Genomic DNA, 20,137 nt, shown 5'->3' with positions numbered 1-20,137 from the left:
TTCAGACTTTGTTTTCAAATCAGCAATGGAGCAGTGTCTAAGCATCTGTGGTTTCTCAGTGCAACAACACACTACACCAGAAATGTGTCCCCAGAAAACCCATCCAACCTGAACTCTAACAATCACTAAAGTTCCGTTGATAAATGATGTAAACCCACTAAACAAGCCCCCCCATGCCTCCCAGTACCACAACGGGTACTGGAAAGCATGAGCGCTGACAGGGCAGAGAGGACCACGATTGGATAAGGTGCGTGGGGGAAAAATGGAGAGGGGGCTTTGCGGCGTGGGGCATGGGACAATTCCATCCATCCATCCATCCATCTTCTTCCGCTTATCCGAGGTCGGGTCGCGGGGGCAACAGCCTAAGCAGGGAAACCCAGACTTCCCTCTCTCCAGCCACTTCGTCTAGCTCTTCCCGGGGGATCCCGAGGCGTTCCCAGGCCAGCCGGAAGACATAGTCTTCCCAACGTGTCCTGGGTCTTCCCCGTGGCCTCCTACCGGTTGGACGTGCCCTAAACACCTCTCTAGGGAGGCGTTCGGGTGGCATCCTGACCAGATGCCCGAACCACCTCATCTGGCTCCTCTCGATGTGGAAGAGCAGCGGCTTTACTTTGAGTTCCTCCCGGATGGCAGAGCTTCTCACCCTATCTCTAAGGGAGAGAAGGAAACTCTTTTGGGCCGCTTGTACCCGTGATCTTATCCTTTCGGTCATGACCCACAGCTCATGATCATAGGTGAGGATGGGAACGTAGATCGACCGGTAAATTGAGAGCTTTGCCTTCCGGCTCAGCTCCTTCTTCACCACAACGGATCGGTACAACGTCCGCATTACTGAAGACGCCGCACCTGGGACAATTCCAATGGCCTGGAAACTTCTACGTGGGTCGCCTTAATCCTATCAATGAAAAACAGTTTCAGGTCTTCCCCCAACGTCAACAATCAGACTCTTATCCTTGTGTTGTAGGACCTTAACCCTTCTATTATGTTGAGGGTCAATTTGATCCATTTCTGTTTTTGTGTTGATCAAAGTACTGGTTATCCTTTCTTTTTATTGCTGAAATCTGGTGACTTTTCCTCATCTAGGGTCATGAACTGGTGTGTAAAATCTGGATACTTTGTTTTGTAGTGGAATGTCTTGCAGAGTTTGTATAGAAAGATGATGTTGCGGGTCATTTTGACCCAGACGCTTTAATGTGGGTAAATAGCCAAAATAAACAAGTCTCTTTGATGTACTTTTTACTTTGATGTACAATTGTTTGTATTTTGATTGGCTCTGAGACCCAGAGCCAGGTGTCCTTGTCACTGTTCTCGTGTCATCTCTTTGACAAACTCACCAAAAATGAGTTCCAGAAGGATGACATCTGAGGAGACAAGGACAAGTGTGAAAAAGTTCCCTCTCTTCACACACCTGGCTCTGGGTCTCAGAGACAATCAAAATACAAACAATTGTACATCAAAGTAAAACGTACATCAAGGAGACATGTTTATTTTTGGATCTGAACAGCTATTTACCTACATTAAAGCGCCTGGGTCAAAATGACCCGCAACATCATCTTTTTATACAAACTCTGCACAAACATTCCACTACACAACAGTGTCCAGATTTACACACCAGTTCATGACCCTAGATGAGGAAAACTCACCAGATTTCAGCAAGAAAAAGAAAGGATAACCAGTACTTTGATCAACACAAAAGCTGAAATGGGTCAAATTGACCCTTAACATAATACAATTGGAATAAAAAATGTATTGTATGTCACTTTTCTAAATGTTTATATAACCCATCCATCCATTTCCTACCGCTTATTCCCTTTCGGGGTCGCGGGGGTGCTGGCGCCTATCTCAGCTACAATCGGGCGGAAGGCAGGGTACACCCTGGACAAGTCGCCACCTCATCGCAGGGCCAACACAGATAGACAACATTCACACTCACATTCACACACTAGGGACCATTTAGTGTTGCCAATCAACTTATCCCCAGGTGCATGTCTTTGGAGGTGGGAGGAAGCCGGAGTACCCGGAGGGAACCCACGCATTCACGGGGAAAACGTGCAAACTCCACACACAAAGATCCCGAGCCTGGATTTGAACCCAGGACTGCAGGAACTTCGTATTGTGAAATTGTTATTGGTTTAACCTGTTTTCTTGACTGTTTTGAGTGCATTTACACAGTGCGGGTCAAAACGACCCGCAACCTAATCAATGTCATTTTTTCCCAACATAATACAAGGGTTAAACGACCCTTCAAAGGGGTGGCGCGAAAATCCATGGTGGGCGTCATGACAAATTAAGACTAAATCCGCTGAGCACAGACTGGGTGGAACCCGAGAATCTGGGATGCCGTGCCCTGACTTGGGGATGAATTCGAAAGCTCTGGTGGCCTCAAACAGGGAAGGTCGCTGCCTGGCCAACGACCAAGGTCTATTGGCGTACAGAATTAAATCCCCTGGAACTCGCATCGCCTGGCCATAGACAAGCCCGACAGACGTTGACTGCAGGTCTTCTTTAGGTGTGTTCCTGAGGCTACCACAGGCCTGTTTGAGGCCTAGGGTAGTTTGTTCACCAAGTTGCCGTCAGTCAAACTGGCATGCAAGACAGCCTTCATGGAGTGGTGGAATTGCTCACACAAACGATTAGCCTGGGGGGTGATGCGGTGCAGCTTGACCTCCGGTGACCACGTTCCAGCTCTCTAAGGTAAACTGTGCACCCGGGTCAGAGGAAGCTCATCAGCATGTGATGCCCACATGCTGATGAATGTCAGTGGAAGATGTTGAAGTGAGGGGAACGACTACCGGCCAGTGGTTGTCCTGCCCACCATCATGAGGCGGTTGGTGAAGGGGGGGAAGTGGGCTCACCAAGTCAATGTTTACATGGTCGAACTTCCTCCTAGGGACAGCAAACTGCCATTGGTGTGACGGTGCACTTTTGCGTGCTGACAGACCACGCATGAGTCACTCAGGCCCGCACGCCCTCCTTCAGCCACCTCCAGACGAACTTCTGAGTCAACAGCCTTGCAGAAGACTCTCTGTGGGGATGGCTGCCAGCCAACAGGAACTTGGGGCCTAGGCTGACCATTTCAATCAATCAATCAATGTTTATTTATATAGCCCCAAATCACAAATGTCTCAAAGGACTGCACAAATCATTACGACTAAAACATCCTCGGAAGAACCCACAAAAGGGCAAGGAAAACACACCCAGTGGGCAGGGAGAATTCACATCCAGTGGGACGCCAGTGACAATGCTGACTATGAAAAACCTTGGAGAGGACCTCAGATGTGGGCAACCCCCCCCCCCCCACCCCCCTCTAGGGGACCGAAAGCAATGGATGTCGAGCGGGTCTAACGTGATACTGTGAAAGTTCAATCCATCAATCAATCAATCAATCAATGTTTACTTATATAGCCCTAAATCCATAGTGGCTCCAACACACTCACATTCACACACTAGGGACAGTTCAAGCGGATCCAAGACAGCAGCGAGAGTCCCGTCCACAGGAAACCATCTCAAGCGGAGGCGGATCAGCAGCGTAGAGATGTCCCCAACCGACACAGGCGAGCGGTCCATCCTGGGTCTCGACTCTGGACAGCCAGTACTTCATCCATGGTCATCGGACCGGACCCCCTCCACAAGGGAGGGGGGGACATAGGAGAAAGAAAAGCGGCAGATCAACTGGTCTAAAAAGGAGGTCTATTTAAAGGCTAGAGTGTACAGATGAGTTTTAAGGTGAGACTTAAATGCTTCTACTGAGGTAGCATCTCAAACTGTTACCGGGAGGGCATTCCAGAGTACTGGAGCCCGAACGGAAAACGCTCTACAGCCCGCAGACTTTTTTTGGGCTCTAGGAATCACTAATAAGCCGGAGTCTTTTGAATGCAGATTTCTTGCCGGGACATATGGTACAATACACTCGGCAAGATAGGATGGAGCTAGACCGTGTAGTATTTTATACGTAAGTAGTAAAACCTTAAAGTCACATCTTAAGTGCACAGGAAGCCAGTGCAGGTGAGCCAGTACAGGCGTAATATGATCAAACTTTCTTGTTCTTGTCAAAAGTCTAGCAGCCGCATTTCGTACCAACTGTAATCTTTTAATGGGGAGACCCGAAAATGATACGTTACAATAATCGAGACGAGACGTAACAAACGCATGGATAATGATCTCGGCGTCTTTAGTGGACAAAATGGAGCGAATTTTAGCGATATTACGGGGATGAAAGAAGGCCGTTTTAGTAACGCTTTTAATGTGTGACTCAAAGGAGAGAGTTGGGTCGAAGATAATACCCAGATTTTTTACCGAGTCACCTTGTTTTATTATTTGGTTGTCAAATGTTAAAGTTGTATTATTAAATAGAGGTCGGTGTCTAGCAGGACCGATAATCAAGATTTAAGAGATCGCACCACAGCCTGACCCCTCAGTCACCCACCGCGACTTCCTCCACGCACAATCTAGTGTCCAAAACTTTGAGCATCTGAATTACATAACCAGAGGCCTTTTGCGCACCCATATGACAGTACTCAAAACCCAGCTGCACCATGCTGAGAATCCATCTGGAGAGGCGCTCTGCGACCACGTTGGACTTGGCTGCGATGTGTTGGATATTTGTGATGTACTCCGAGAAGAACAACAGCTGGCATTGTTGGCGGGCAGACCACAACTATAGGAATGTGAGGTGGTTGTGGTCCAAGAAAACCCTAAAAACTCAAGATCTTCCAGGATGATGGATTACCACCCAGACGCCGAGCAGCTCTTTCTCAAAGGTGCTGTGTTTAGGCTGTCTAGGAATTAGCTGGAGGTTAAAAAAGGCAAGCAGCTGCTCAATGTGGTGCTGGACCCCGTGTCAGACCAGTGAACCCCTTTCAAATGGAGTTGGATATCTTATGTGGAATATCTTTTAGGATAGCTGAATGTATTCCCCCATTTCGTAATATTTGCAATTAATGCAAAAAAAGCATCACAACAGCACTATTTCAGCACATTGTTTATTCATTTATACAAGTCAAAATAATATTTTACAAGAAAATACTTTTAAGACACACAACAAGACATGAGTCAACATATTAAAGTCTAAAAATTAATGGTACATGGGTTATACTCTTATCGAACTTTTCTACCTTCAAGATACTCAAAGCTCTTTTGACACTATTTCCACATTCAGACATACATGCAAGGCCCTAACCAGGACCCATCAGGAGCAAGGGTGAAGTGTCTTGCCCAAGGACTCAGACAGACGTGACTACAATGACTGAAGCTGGGGATCGAACCAGGAACTCCCAGGTTGCTGGCACGGCCACTCTACCAACTGAGCCATGTCGAAAGAAAACATGTAAGACTTTATTTCCACATGCTGAAAGAAGCTTTTGCTGGAAGTTGTCTCCACAGCCTGGATATGAGTCTCTTTTTCAGGGAACAAGAGGAGGAACCGCCGTACTTCACTCGACATTACCATAGTCCAAGTCTCGTCCTTCCATCCATCCATCCATCTTCTTCCGCTTATCCGAGGTCGGGTCGCGGGGGCGACAGCCTAAGCAGGGAAACCCAGACTTCCCTCTCCCCAGCCACTTCGTCCAGCTCTTCTCGGGGGATCCCGAGGCGTTCCCAGGCCAGCCGGGAGACATAGTCTTCCCAACGTGTCCTGGGTCTTCCCCGTGGCCTCCTAACGGTTGGACGTGCCCTAAACACCTCCGTAGGGAGGCGTTCGGGTGGCATCCTGACCAGATGCCCGAACCACCTCATCTGGCTCCTCTCGATGTGAAGGAGCAGCAGCTTTACTTTGAGTTCCTCCCGGATGGCAGAGCTTCTCACCCTATCTCTGAGGGTGATCCCAGACATCCGGCGGAGGAAACTCATTTGGGCCGCTTGTACCCGTGATCTTATCCTTTCGGTCATGACCCAAAGCTCATGACCATAGGTGAGGATGGGAACGTAGATCGACCGGTAAATTGAGAGCTTTGCCTTCCGGCTCAGCTCCTTCTTCACCACAACGGATCGGTACAACGTCCGCATTACTGAAGACGCCGCACCGATCCGCCTGTCGATCTCACGATCCACTCTTCCCTCACTCGTGAACAAGACTCCGAGGTACTTGAACTCCTCCATTCCTTTACAAAATAAACACATTTGAAAAAACAAGTGCAACTGTACTTATTTGCACAAAGGTGTTAACATTGTATTTCCAAGGCATTTTGCATTGAAACTAGTTCCATAGCAGTTTCCATCCTGTTCTTACCTTATCTCATTGATCTCATCTCATGCTGTATGTGTTTATGTGTGCGTACACATGAAAAATATAACAAATACATAAAAATAACTAGGAACGGAGTTGTACTTTTTAGAATTCACGGCCCTATGGAAAATTAACCAGCCGCCACTGATTATGATGCATTCTCATTTTAGGCAAAGTATAAGACAATAGTTTCTTAACAGTATAATTGTAACCAGGAATAAGTCTTCAAGTAACAATATTCAAATACCAACATTGTTGGGTAAAACATAATTTGCTTTTATTCTGAATCCAGTGAAACAGATTGGTGGTTTTAGCTGATATAAAGACTTTCAGGTGTCTATATGCGTTTATGTTTAAGTTGGCAGACACTTTTATCCAAAGCAACATACATGAAAAATACATATAAAACAATCACTGTAAACATAATAATTTAAGGGAAGAATGTAATAGAAAATACTAATACAAAGTGTCAAGACAGAATAAACTCTCTGCTGTTGTAGCAACAGAAATACAGTCTATAAGATATATAGATATCTAATGTATTCATACATTGTTTATGTAGGATATACACATGTATATATAACTTAATCATATTGTTTCTTCAACTTAGAAATAGCTGACCGTTTTTTTCCCCCCTTTTTGGGATTATTATTCCCAGTTTTGATCTTGGACGTCTGGTTACTTATAGCATATAAGAATATTCTATTACTGTTAAGCAAACTTTGAACACGCCAAAAAAATTGTCCTTTATCATAGTTACACGTATGACAAAAAGAGCGTAAATATATCGGTGGTATTCAGTGAGGTAAAATGAATTAAATGCGCTGACAGTTCATTGCTCCTGACAAATGAATTGCACTGAGTGGAGTGGATCACCACTCCAAGATGGCGGCCGCGCGTCTCGTCTGCGCCAGTAGGCAGTAGCGCTCGATGCTGCGTCTACTTATAAGATGTCTATGGTTCTAACGTTAGCAGTGAGTTAACAGCCTCACTGATTTAACTACACAACAAATACAAGTTACGTTACTCAGCCAACAAACGTTAGCTTTCATTTAAAACTTACCCTTCATTGTGCATCTTGAAATGTCAAACGAAGTAGGAAGTTGTTGCGTCTCCGTCTGTAATCTTCGAACTGCATTCTTTGCATACTGGAAATTGTTTTTTGTTGACCAAGTCGTAGTTTTAATCCCCGAACGAAAATATTTTTGGCATAATTTTTCCTCACTGGCGGGTTGTTTGAGAGATCTTCTTCGTTGGTTTTCCTGCAATTTGATTGGCTGAATGCTGTGTGACGAAATTAACGTGAATGTAATTTGATTGGCTGTTGTACTGACAGGTAGCGCACACACTGTCACCGCACACGCGGACAGATACGGGAGCGCTCCTGAATAACTTTTTAATCGTTGGGTTTTGGGGAAAGTTGCAAGTCATGTCACGTCAAAAGGCTCAAGTCCAAGTCAAGTCACAAGTCATGGATGTTCAAGTTTCAAGTTTTCAAGTTTATTGTTCTTCGGTCAATGGTCAACAAAGCAAAAAAAACAGTTGTACATTCATAGATTGAAAATAAAAAGTTGTACATTCATAGATTGAAAATGAAAAATGTTACAGACCGAAAGGGTTTAGGCTGAAGTTAAACACTTATTGCGCCTAACCCTATAAACAAATTCAAGTACAAAATAAACTTCCGAAAGTTATAAAAAGTCCTTTGCACAACATATTATAAATACACATTTTGAACAACATTATAAACAACATCATAAACAACATGAACGTAGTTCAATTTTATACACAGTACAGGCATGTGAAATATCCCTGTGTACATATAGACCTTTGCACTAATTATATATACAATATATACAAACAATTGTACTTCTATTATTATTTATATCTCATGTTTAATTTTTAATTAACATTAATCATAGTATTAACTACAATGTTAATTCAAGAGTGATATATTTTTTCAAGACATTGGTCTTAAAGTGTTTTTTAAATGTGTGAATGGAACTGGAACATTTTAAGGAATCATCCAAGCTGTTCCACAGTTGAACTCCTCTAACAGAAACACATCTACTTTTTAAGCTTGTTCTTATTTTTGCTTTCTGAAAGAAAGCTGAACCTCTGAGGTCATAGGGATTCTCTCTGGGTTTAAATCTCACTTGTAAACACCCAGGCAGCATGTGGTTATGAGCTTTAAAAGCCACAATAGTAGTATTGAGGTCAACAAGATCGTGCAGTTTTAATGTTTTTAATTTAATGAACAGAGCATTGGTATGGTCATGATAATTCGCATAAGTTACAATTCTAATCGATTTCTTTTGAAGTAAAAATATAGAGTTGATGTTTGATTTGTAATTGTTTCCCCAGATTTCAACACAATAGTTAAAATATGGGAGTATGAAAGAATTATATAACATGATAAGAGCCTTTTGATTCACAGAGTTTTTAATTTTATGTAACATAGCAATATTTTTTGCCATCTTTGTCTTAAGTATATTTATGTACAGTTTCCAATTTAATTTATCATCTGTATAGATTCCCAAAAATTTTATTGAATACACCCTTTCTATCTCCATATCATCAATTCTTATATGACGCTGTATGTTATTTTTCCTATTTCCAAAAATTATATATTTAGTTTTATTTAGGTTGATTGATAGTTTATTGGCATCAAACCATTGCTTTAGTATGTGGAGTTCAATCTCTGCAGTCTCTAGGAGTTGGTCAAGGTCTTGCCCAGAACAGTACAGACTTGTATCATCAGCAAAAAGAATACAGTTGAGTTTTTTAAGTATTTTGGAAATATCATTAATATACAGTAAAAACAATTTTGGCCCCAGTACAGAACCTTGGGGTACTCCATGTGTTATGATCATTTTGTCTGAATCTACATTGTTCATATGCACATACTGCTCTCTGCCACCAAGATAACTAATGTTAAAGTCCAAGTCGAGTTGCAAGTCTTTTTAAATGTTGTCAAGTCGATTCTAAAGTCATCAAATTCATGACTCGCGTCCAAGTCATGTGACTCGAGTCCACACCTCTGTATAGAGGCCTGACAAAGTGCAATCCACTACTCCAGGTTGGGGTTGGACACATAGCCAAAGACCCATTTCAATGGAGAAAGCATCGTTACTATAAGCACAGAAAAAAAAGTGCTGGAGCATGATGTGTACACATGATGCCCCCTTCACATTTCTGACCGCCCCCTCATATAAGCATGCCTAGAACCGCCCCTGTGTGTCATACTTGATCATTTCGCGATATTGCCATATTTTTGCTGAAAGGATTTAGTAGAGAACATCCACAATAAAGTTTGCAACTTTCGGTGCAAAGAGAAAAGCCCTGCCTCTACCGGAAGTCGCAGACGATGACGTCACACGTGTGGGGGCTCCTCACATATTCACATTGTTTTTAATGGGAGCCTCCAACAAAAAGTGCTATTCGGACCGAGAAAACGTCAATTTCCCCATTAATTTGAGCGAGGATGAAAGATTTGTTTGAGGATATTGATAGCGACGGACTAGCAAAAAATAAATAAATAAACGCGATTGCATTGGGACGGATTCCGATGTTTTTAAAGACATTTACTAGGATAATTCTGGGAAATCCCTTATCTTTCTATTATGTTGCTAGTGTTTTAGTGAGTTAAATAGTACCTGATAGTCGGAGGTGTGTCTACACGGGTGTGTTGACGCCATATTCTCAGGGGAGTCGACGGCAGCTGTATGGACGACACAAGCTCAGCTTTTCTCCGGTAAGAAGCGACTTTTTAACCACAATTTTCTCACCGAAACCTGATGGTTGACATTCAGTCGTGATTCATGTTTGATCCATCGGAAAGTTTCACCTCCGGAAATTTTAAACAAAGAATCACCGTGTGTTTGTGTGGCTAAAGGCTAAAGCTTCCCAACTCCATCTTTCTACTGTGACTTATCCAATCCAATCCAATCCATCCATCCATTTTCTACCGCTTATTCCCTTTTGGGGTCGCGGGGGGCGCTGGCGCCTATCTCAGCTACAATCCAATCCACTTTATTTATATAGCACATTTAAACAACAATAAAGTTTCCAAAGTGCTGCACAGCCATGTTAAAAACAATATTATGCTCCACCAATGACTGAATAAAACAAAAAATGAATAAAAATAAAACCAATAAAAACAATATGAAAACAAATATGATTAAAAACTATTTTTAAAAGGTAAAATCAATTAAAACAGTAAAATAAAAATCAAAGTGTATATAAAACACAGAGGACAACAGAGGACAGAGGACCACACAACTCACGTAGTGTTAAAAGCCAAAGAATAAAAGTGGGTCTTAAGACGAGACTTAAAACACTTCACTGTGGAAGCAGTTTGAACATGGAGCGGCAGTGTTCCAATAATAATTGAACAAATTTCAAAAGATTCAGCAACACAGATCTCCAAAATACTGTGTAATTATGCCGTTAAAGCAGACCACTTTTAGCTGTGTGTGTGTGCGCAGCGCTCATACTTCCTAAAAACCTGTGACGTCTTGCGTACACGTCATCATTACGACGTTTTCAAGACGAAACTCCCGGGAAATTTAAAATTGTAATTTAGTAAACTAAAAAGGCCGTATTGGCATGTGTTGCAATGTTAATATTTCATCATTGATATATAAACTATCAGACTGCGTGGTGGCTAGTAGTGGCTTTCAGTCTAGACCAGGGGTGCCCATTACGTCGATCGCAAGCTACCAGTCGACCGCGGGGGGTGTGTCAGTCGATCTCCAGCCAGGCTTTAAAAAAAAATAGACCTAAAAATGAGTGATCATCAATCTTCACCAAGACGTCACTTAAATGACATTCACGGTACCGGAGGGTCTTGTGAGATGACGCTGGCTGCTGCAAGATCATTATTATGAAAATATGACCGAGAGGAAGGCGAGAAACACTTTTTATTTCAACAGACTCTCGCGCCGTACCTTCCGTCAAAACTCTAAAGGCCGACTGCACATTTCCTATCTTCACAATAAAAGCCCTGCTTCATGCTGCCTGCGCTAACTAAATACAGAGTCTCGGAAAACTGGCGTGCACAAGCGATCCCTCAGAAAGCTGGCGTGCACATCACTTGTGCACGCCAGCTTTCCGAGACTCTTATTTTGTTAGCGCAGGCAGCATGAAGCAGGGCTTTTATTGTGAAGATAGGAAATGTGCAGTCGGCCTTTAGAGTTTTGACGGAAGGGACGGCGCGAAAGTCTGTTGAAATAAAAAGTGTTTCTCGCCTTCCTCTCTATCATTTTTTCATAATAATGAACTGGCAGCAGCCAGCGTCATCTCAAGACCCTCGGGTGCCGTGAATGTCAATCAAGCAAGCTACGGAATTTGCCGCCAATGTTTTTCTTGTAAAGTGTATGGAAGCTGGATGAATTAGATGCCAAAAACCAACCACTTTCATGTGGTATTGTACAGAAAGGACAACCTTTTTTCTCCTCCATTTGAAAATGTGGGCGTTATCATTATTACTGTCTGATTCCAATCAATGCAAGTCATCAGAATCAGGTAATACACCAACTTATATTCTTGTCTTTGTGAAAGAAAGACATCTATATGTGTTACATATGCTTGTATTATCATTAAACACATTTAACTTGTTTACAAAAATGTCTCTTTCATAAATAAATAAATATAAATGATATATACAAATGAGGTATATCCCCTCGAGTTGGTCAATTTAAAAGTAGCTCGCCTGCAGAAAAAGTGTGGGCACCCCTGCAGTAGGCCTTTAAAACAAGGCACAACTTTGTCATGACCTGGCTGAACTTGGTAAACAGCGTCACTTAGCGGCTAAATGATCATTTCCGCATTCAATAGACTACATTTCCCACGATGCTTTGCGCCGACAGCGGCCAGTCATGTGAATGGAAACCAAATTACGCATCCGCTTCTCTGCACGAAAAATAAAGTTCCAGGAAAGATGCACGAAGAGGACGATGGCGAGTCGAGCCCGGGCCCAACTTCCCCGCTCGAAGCCTCGAAGCCGGGTGACGTGGTCGACGCGGAGTCGGCTAAGGAGCAGACCGCCAAGCTGTGCGGCTTTTTGAGCAAACTGTCCGGCAAGGGGCCCCTGAGGGGGTACAAGCCACGGTGGTTCGTGTACGATCCCAGGAAATGTTATCTGTATTACTTCAAGAGTCCGCAGGACGCGTTGCCGCTGGGACACATCGAGATCGGCGATGCTTGCTTCAGCTACGACGTGGAGGGCGAGGAGGGGCACTTTGGGATCAGCACGGCGGCGAAAGAGTGTCTGCTCAAGGTAAACTTTTTCAGCATGTTGCTGTCATCTTCCTGTTGCCTCGCTGCATGGCCGACACACCCATTCGCATTGGACCTGTCAGAAAGACCGATTTTCACAGCTTTAAAGCACAAAAACACGTACATTGCAGGGGCGTCACTAGACCTAATACTGTACTGGGGCACACCTGGGGCACAAATAATTCATGTGAGCGTGCAAAGCGCGCAAGCAAAAACATTTTTAGCACTTATTTATCATAAAAAATACATACATAGTGCTTTAAACTATGAAATCATATCAGATGATGTTGTATGGATCTTTGATTAACCACCTGAAATTAAATAATGCATTTGACCTACTTGTGCACTTTTTTTTACTCCAGACTTCTAAACTGCTACTGGTAAAAGCAAAAAGGAAGAGCAATGAATCTTTTTGAAATATATGTTGAAGTAATCATCTGCAAATTTAACATCTACAAAAGTAAAACAAAAAATAAAGCACCCCTACATCTCTGGGTTCTTTTATATTATTTAATTTCCATTTATGGCAATGTGGCTAATCCTATTTCAGATACACAAAACTATAAAATATACACACAACAATAAAGCCACGGTAGTAGAATAAATGAACAACTGTTGTGTGTCTGTTCAGGGAATCATTTTCTGAGAAGTAAACTGTAACGTCTCCTTTTCATTTTTGCAAAGTGGTCAATCACTCTGGACAGACATGGAAATATTACAGTAACTGTTATACAGTTGACCAGTGGTTCCCAACTGCTGGCTCCTGACATAAAAGTGGATTGTGTGTCATTTTCAGTCACATGTGTGCATGAAAAAAAAAAAAGTTTTGGGAGAAAAAAATCAAATTGTGGCAACAAAACCAGATATTTTTAGCCATTTTTCTAGTGACTATTAGTGAGTATTTTAGCAAAAGGCAAAGCGACTAACAAGTTGGAGGAGGACTCAGGACAGACATGGAAATATATTTTTAAAAAATCTAAATGGGGCAACAAAACCCGATATTTTCAGCCATCTTTCTGAAAACAAATACAGAAATGTTACTATTTTTTCTGGAAACAAAACCAGATGCTTTAGCTGTAGCCATTTTTCTGGTGACAAAACCAGATTATTTTAGTCAAAGTCACACCGATTAACAAGACAAGTCTACTGTGCTATTTTTCTGTGAAATAAACTTGAATGATTTAAAAATTTGCATCACGACTTGATATGGAAAAATGTTTTTCTTCCTGAAGATAAAGCATTTGAGAAGCACTCAACTCACACATGCTTACTCCAAATCATCATTGATGCAGAAGCAGCAGATAATAACCAACATTATGTTTCATGTTGATTGGAAATTCCCCCGACAGCTCGTACAGCAAATGAATATGTTTGTCTTGATACAAGGAAGAACGTTAGCTAACTTAGCATCAACTTAAGACAATGATGTTGCCTAGCTAGCTAGGACTTCACTTACATCTCTCATTCCTGCTGCTTCTTCTCTGCTGCGGGCGAATAACTTTCTTAAATCCATCTAGGAGTTACAGTTTGAGTCAAATCAAAATCAAAATAATGTAATTAACAAATTGTTGTTGGCTAACGTCACCTACCTCACGCAGTCATTCGAATCCCCCCTCCTCTCCCTCTCTCTCTCTCAACCGAAGTCTCGATCCACTCGTGAATAAATTACCATATTAAGTAGCCATGCGCTCATTGTTAGTGGAGTGAATACAGCAGCAATCAATTACCATACTAAGTAGTATGTGCGCTGTTGTCTATGTTATGTAGACTTAAAACTCTGAAGCGTTTTTTTTTATTGGTGAAATTTTTACTGGGGCACTGCAGATCAACAGTGGGGCACGTGCCCCAGTGAAATATGTCTGGCGACGCCCCTGGTACATAGCATTCAGAAGACTGGGCCACACACATGTATTTACTCTTATGCTCTGCAGGCCATTTTACATCATGTTGTAAATATACACCTCCAAGTATCATGTGAGCATTTTGCCATCACAAGACCTTGGTGACTGACAAAAGTGGCCTGACTGCCGCCTAATGTTTGCATCATTATTTCCAAACAGATAGTGGAAATGGTTCATAACAGACTGCAGAGCTAGAGAGGCGGAAGCTGTCGCTTCTGTGCCCATTCCCAGGATACATTCTGACTATACCAGGGGTCAGCAACCTTTTTGAAACCAAAATCTACTTCTTGGGTACTGATTAATGCAAAGGGCTACCAGTTTGATACACACTTAAATAAATTGCCAGAAATAGCCAATTTGCTCAATTTACCTCTAACTCTTAACTCCAAGTCCGAGTCCATGGTTGTCGCCCGGAAAAGGGTGGAATGCCATCTCCGGGTTGGGGAGGAGACCCTGCCCCAAGTGGAGGAGTTCAAGTACCTAGGAGTCTTGTTCATGAGTGGGGGAAGAGTGGATGGTGAGATCGACAGGCGGATCGGTGCGGCGTCTTCAGTAATGCGGACGTTGTACCGATCCGTTGTGGTGAAGAAGGAGCTGAGCCGGAAGGCAAAGCTCTCAATTTACCGGTCGATATACGTTCCCATCCTCACCTATGGTCATGAGCTTTGGGTCATGACCGAAAGGATAAGATCACGGGTACAAGCGGCCCAAATGAGTTTCCTCCGCCGTGTGGCGGGGCTCTCCCTTAGAGATAGGGTGAGAAGCTCTGCCATCCGGGAGGAACTCAAAGTAAAGCCGCTGCTCCTCCACATGGAGAGGAGCCGGATGAGGTGGTTCGGGCATCTGGTCAGGATGCCACCCGAACGCCTCCCTAGGGAGGTGTTTAGGGCACGTCCAACCGGTAGGAGGCCACGGGGAAGACCCAGGACACGTTGGGAAGACTATGTCTCCCGGCTGGCCTGGGAACGCATCGGGATCCCCCGGGAAGAGCTAGACGAAGTGGCTGGAGGGAGGGAAGTCTGGGTTTCCCTGCTTAGGCTGTTGCCCCCGCGACCCGACCTCGGATAAGCGGAAGAAGATGGATGGAAGATGGATGGACCTCTAACTCTATGTTATTATTAATAATTAATGATATTTATCTTTGTGGAAACACTGATCATCATAATGATTTCTCACAATAAATATATATTTTTGATGACATGTTTTAAATAGGTTAAAATTCAATCTGCACTTTGTTAGAATATATAACAAATTGGACCAATCTATATTTCTAACATCCATCCATCCATCCATTAACTACCGCTTATTCCCTTTCGGGGTTGCGGGGGGCGCTGGCGCCTATCTCAGCTACAATCGGGCGGAAGGCGGGGTACACCCTGGACAAGTCACCACCTCATCGCAGGGCCAACACAGTTAGACAGACAACATTCACACTCACATTCACACACTAGGGACCATTTAGTGTTGCCAATCAACCTATCCCCAGGTGCATGTCTTTGGAAGTGGGAGGAAGCCGGAGTACCCGGAGGGAACTCACGCATTCACGGGGAGAACATGCAAACTCCACACAGAAAGATCCCGAGCCTGGATTTGAACTCAGGACTGCAGGAACTTCGTATTGTGAGGCAGACGCACTAACCCCTCTCCCACCGTGAAGCCCCATATTTCTAACAAAGACAAATAATTATTTCTTCTAGATTTTTGAGAATTTTTTTTTAAAAGACATTCAAAGACTTGGAAATAAGATTTAAATTTGATTGTACAGATTTTGTAGATCTGCCAGAATATTTTTTTTGAATGTTAAACATAATAAGTTTGAAGAAATATTTCACAAATATTCATCGTCGAAAAAACAGAAGCTAAAATGAAGAATTGAATTAAAATGTATTTATTATTCTTTACAATAATAATAATAAAGAAATATACTTATACCATCCATCCATCCATTTTCTACCGCTTATTCCCTTTTGGGGTCGCGGGGGGCGCTGGCGCCTATCTCAGCTACAATCGGGCGGAAGGCAGGGTACACCCTGGACAAGTCGCCACCTCATCATTGATTTAAATTGTCTTGAAAGAAGAGGAAGGAATTTAAAAGGTAAAAGTGTTTAAAAATCCTAAAATTATTTTTAAGGTTGTATTTTTTCTCTAAAATTGTCTTTCTGAAAGTTAGGAGAAGCAAAGTAAAAAAATAAATGAACTTATTTAAACAAGTGAAGACCAAGTCTTTAAAATATTTTCTTGGATTTTCAAATTCTATTTGAGTTTTGTCTCTAATAGAATTAAAAATGTGGAGCAAAGCGAGACCAGCTTGCTAGTAAATAAATACATTTAAAAAAAAGCAGCTCACTGGTAAGTGCTGCTATTTGAGCTATTTTTAGAACAGGCCAGCGGGCGACTCATCTGGTCCTTACGGGCGACCTGGTGCCACCGCGTTGGTGACCCCTGCTCTATACACAAAACAGTCATAAGTTTAATGTGAAACATGTCCATACGCTAACAGTCATAAGTTTACCCAAATGTGAAACATGCAGATAAAAACATCTGTAAACACTTACAACTCTTTTATATGATGCAATTTGATAGTAGGCAGGCATACCTAATGAACTGTACTTCATTATTAAAACAGTTACGGATCTCATGAACAATGAAACAAACAGTAGTTAGTCAAAAACCGCCATGTTTGGGTATTATTTAGACAACCTTATATATAAAAGGTATTGGAATAAAAGCACTAACCTTAATCCAAGGTCTCGGTTAAAACACGCAGGGGAAATTCTAAGGCGCTTGGGGTGCCAACTGCAAAGGAAAAATATCAAGTTACTAATGAAGAGCAACAGTACTTGTGGTCAAAGACATCAAGGAATTGGACAAACATCGTCCCAATCACAAGGAAAATGAAAGGCACAACACACAGACAATGACGGATTCTGTCTGATGTAATAAAGTCACCAACACTTACAACAACAACACTACTAACTACTACTATCCATCCATTTTATACCACTTATCCCTTTTGGTGACACTACTAAAATATTGGTGAACAAGAAGAACTGGAATTGGGAAGAAATAATACAGCTTCTGTTTATTTATCATCATTAAGTAGTAACTGCTGCGATCTGGTGGAGACTTGTCCAGGGTGTACGCCGCCTTCCGCCCGATTGTAGCTGAGGTAGGCTCCAGCGCCCCCCGCAACCCCGAAGGGAATAAGCAGTAGAAAATGGATGGGTGGGTGGATGGAAGTAGTAACTGTTAAGTCTATATCAGGGGTGCCCACACTTTTTCTGCAGGCGAGCTACTTTTCAATTGACCAACTCGAGGGGATCTACCTCATTTATATATATCATTTATATTTATTTATTTATGAAAGAGACATTTTTGTAAACAAGTTAAATGTGTTTAATGATAATACAAGCGTGTGTAACACATATAGAGATGTCTTTCTTTCACAAAGACAAGAATATAAGTTGGTGTATTACCTGATTCTGATGACTTGCATTGATTGGAATCAGACAGTAATGATGATAACGCCCACATTTTCAAATGGAGGAGAAAAAAAGTTGTCCTTTCTGTACAATACCACATGAAAGTGGTTGGTTTTTGGCATCTAATTCATCCAGCTTCCATACACTTTACAAGAAAAACATTGGCGGTAAATTCCGTAGCTTGCTTGATTGACATTCACGGCACCCGAGGGTCTTGTGAGATGACGCTGGCTGCTGCCAGTTCATTATTATGAAAAAATGACAGAGAGGAAGGCGAGAAACACCTTTTATTTCAACAGACTTTCGCGCCGTTCCTTCCGTCAAAACTCTAAAGGCCGACTGCACATTTCCTATCTTCACAATAAAAGCCCTGCTTCATGCTGCCTGCGCTAACTAAATACAAAGTCTCGGAAAACTGGCGTGCACAAGCGATCCCTCAGAAAGCTGGCGTGCACATCACTTGTGCACGCCAGCATGAAGCAGGGCTTTTATTGTGAAGATAGGAAATGTGCAGTCGGCCTTTAGAGTTTTGACGGAAGGTACGGCGCGAGAGTCTGTTGAAATAAAAAGTGTTTCTCGCCTTCCTCTCGGTCATATTTTCATAATAATGATCTTGCAGCAGCCAGCGTCATCTCACAAGACCCTCCGGTACCGTGAATGTCATTTAAGTGACGTCTTGGTGAAGATTGATGATCACTAATTTTTAGGTCTATTTTTTTTAAAAGCCTGGCTGGAGATCGACTGACACACCCCCCGCGGTCGACTGGTAGCTCGCGATAGACGTAATGGGCACCCCTGATCTATATTCTGCATTTATGGATATATAATGTCCGTCAATTGTTTACTCTTCTATTCTAGCTTAACGTGTACCTCCTGTTCATTCGATATCGAATTCTCAAATGCAAATCCCAAAAATAAATTTTGGGTCATTTTCTTCTATTTTTTTTATTTCTGAAAAAAAAGTTGGACAATTATTTAATGACACTTTTTTAAAACAACAATAGGACTCCTGCTGAACAAAGGTGTTAGCGTTATGCTAAAAACCTGCCAAACACGAAGGAAAAGCTAAAATACTGCTTCCAGTTCAATTTGTCATCACACAGATAAACCCACATTTTTGCATTTTGGATAAACATGAATTGGATTTTTGTGTTTATCTGGAAAAATACAAATCCATTAAAGGAAAACGGCACAAATGTTTTTTTATGGCAATATTTTAATGAAAATCAACCCTTTTTTTTGTTTTCAAATCTCCCATATATAGTAAAATCAAAAAACAGCCTTGACTTTGTTTTTTGATTTGCGTTTCAGAATTGGAAATTTAATGAACGGAAGGTACACGGACCCTTTGTATTTATTAATTGTGTTGACTTATTTATTTGTTGAAAATCTACTTGTTTGCCTTTGTTTTTATCGCAGCATAATTGCTAATAATATTTCTACACAGTAAATATTAGTTTTTCTTTCGATTGAACAATGGAAAACCCAACACTAAGTAATAAAATGTTGAAAGGGAAAGTGAACAACCTGTCAGTACTTGCTGAAACTTAGAAGAGGGGTAGGATTAAACACACTCTGCTTTTTCGTTCTCCATTTCCATCCATCTCCATCCATCCATCTTCTTCCGCTTATCCGAGGTCGGGTCGCGGAGGCAACAACCTAAGCAGGGAAACCCAGACTTCCCTTTCCCCAGCCACTTCGTCTAGCTCTTCCCGGGGGATCCCGAGGCGTTCCCAGGCCAGCCGGGAGACATAGTCTTACCAACGTGTCCTGGGTCTTCCCCGTGGCCTCCTACCGGTTGGACGTGCCCTAAACACCTCCCTAGGGAGGCGTTCGGGTGGCATCCTGACCAGATGCCCGAACCACCTCATCTGGCTCCTCTCCATGTGGAGGAGCAGCGGCTTTACTTTGAGTTCCTCCCGGATGGCAGAGCTTCTCACCCTATCTCTAAGGGAGAGACCCGCCACACGGCGGAGGAAACTCATTTGGGCCGCTTGTACCCGTGATCTTATCCTTTCGGTCATGACCCAAAGCTCATGACCATAGGTGAGGATGGGAACGTAGATCGACCGGTAAATTGAGAGCTTTGCCTTCCGGCTCAGCTCCTTCTTCACCACAACGGATCGGTACAACGTCCGCATTACTGAAGACGCCGCACCGATCCGCCTGTCGATCTCACCATCCACTCTTCCCTCACTCGTGAACAAGACTCCTAGGTACTTGAACTCCTCCACTTGGGGCAGGGTCTC

At 42.6% G+C, this 20,137-nt stretch overlaps 1 protein-coding gene across 1 annotated transcript in view; it reads left to right on the top strand.

Annotated features, from left to right (window-relative positions):
• Positions 1–12,067: 12,067 nt before the first annotated feature.
• LOC133563733 (TBC1 domain family member 2B-like) overlaps positions 12,068–20,137 on the top strand; it is a 47,384-nt gene continuing 39,314 nt past the window's right edge. The window contains exon 1 of the mRNA XM_061918034.1: positions 12,068–12,506. Coding sequence (XP_061774018.1) covers positions 12,168–12,506 — 339 coding nt within the window. The 5' untranslated portion in view covers positions 12,068–12,167. The remainder of the gene's footprint in view (positions 12,507–20,137) is intronic.

Source organism: Nerophis ophidion, linkage group LG12 (assembly GCF_033978795.1).
Source record: "Nerophis ophidion isolate RoL-2023_Sa linkage group LG12, RoL_Noph_v1.0, whole genome shotgun sequence".
Lineage (NCBI taxonomy): Eukaryota > Metazoa > Chordata > Actinopteri > Syngnathiformes > Syngnathidae > Nerophis > Nerophis ophidion.
This window is presented reverse-complemented; position numbering and strand designations above follow the sequence as displayed.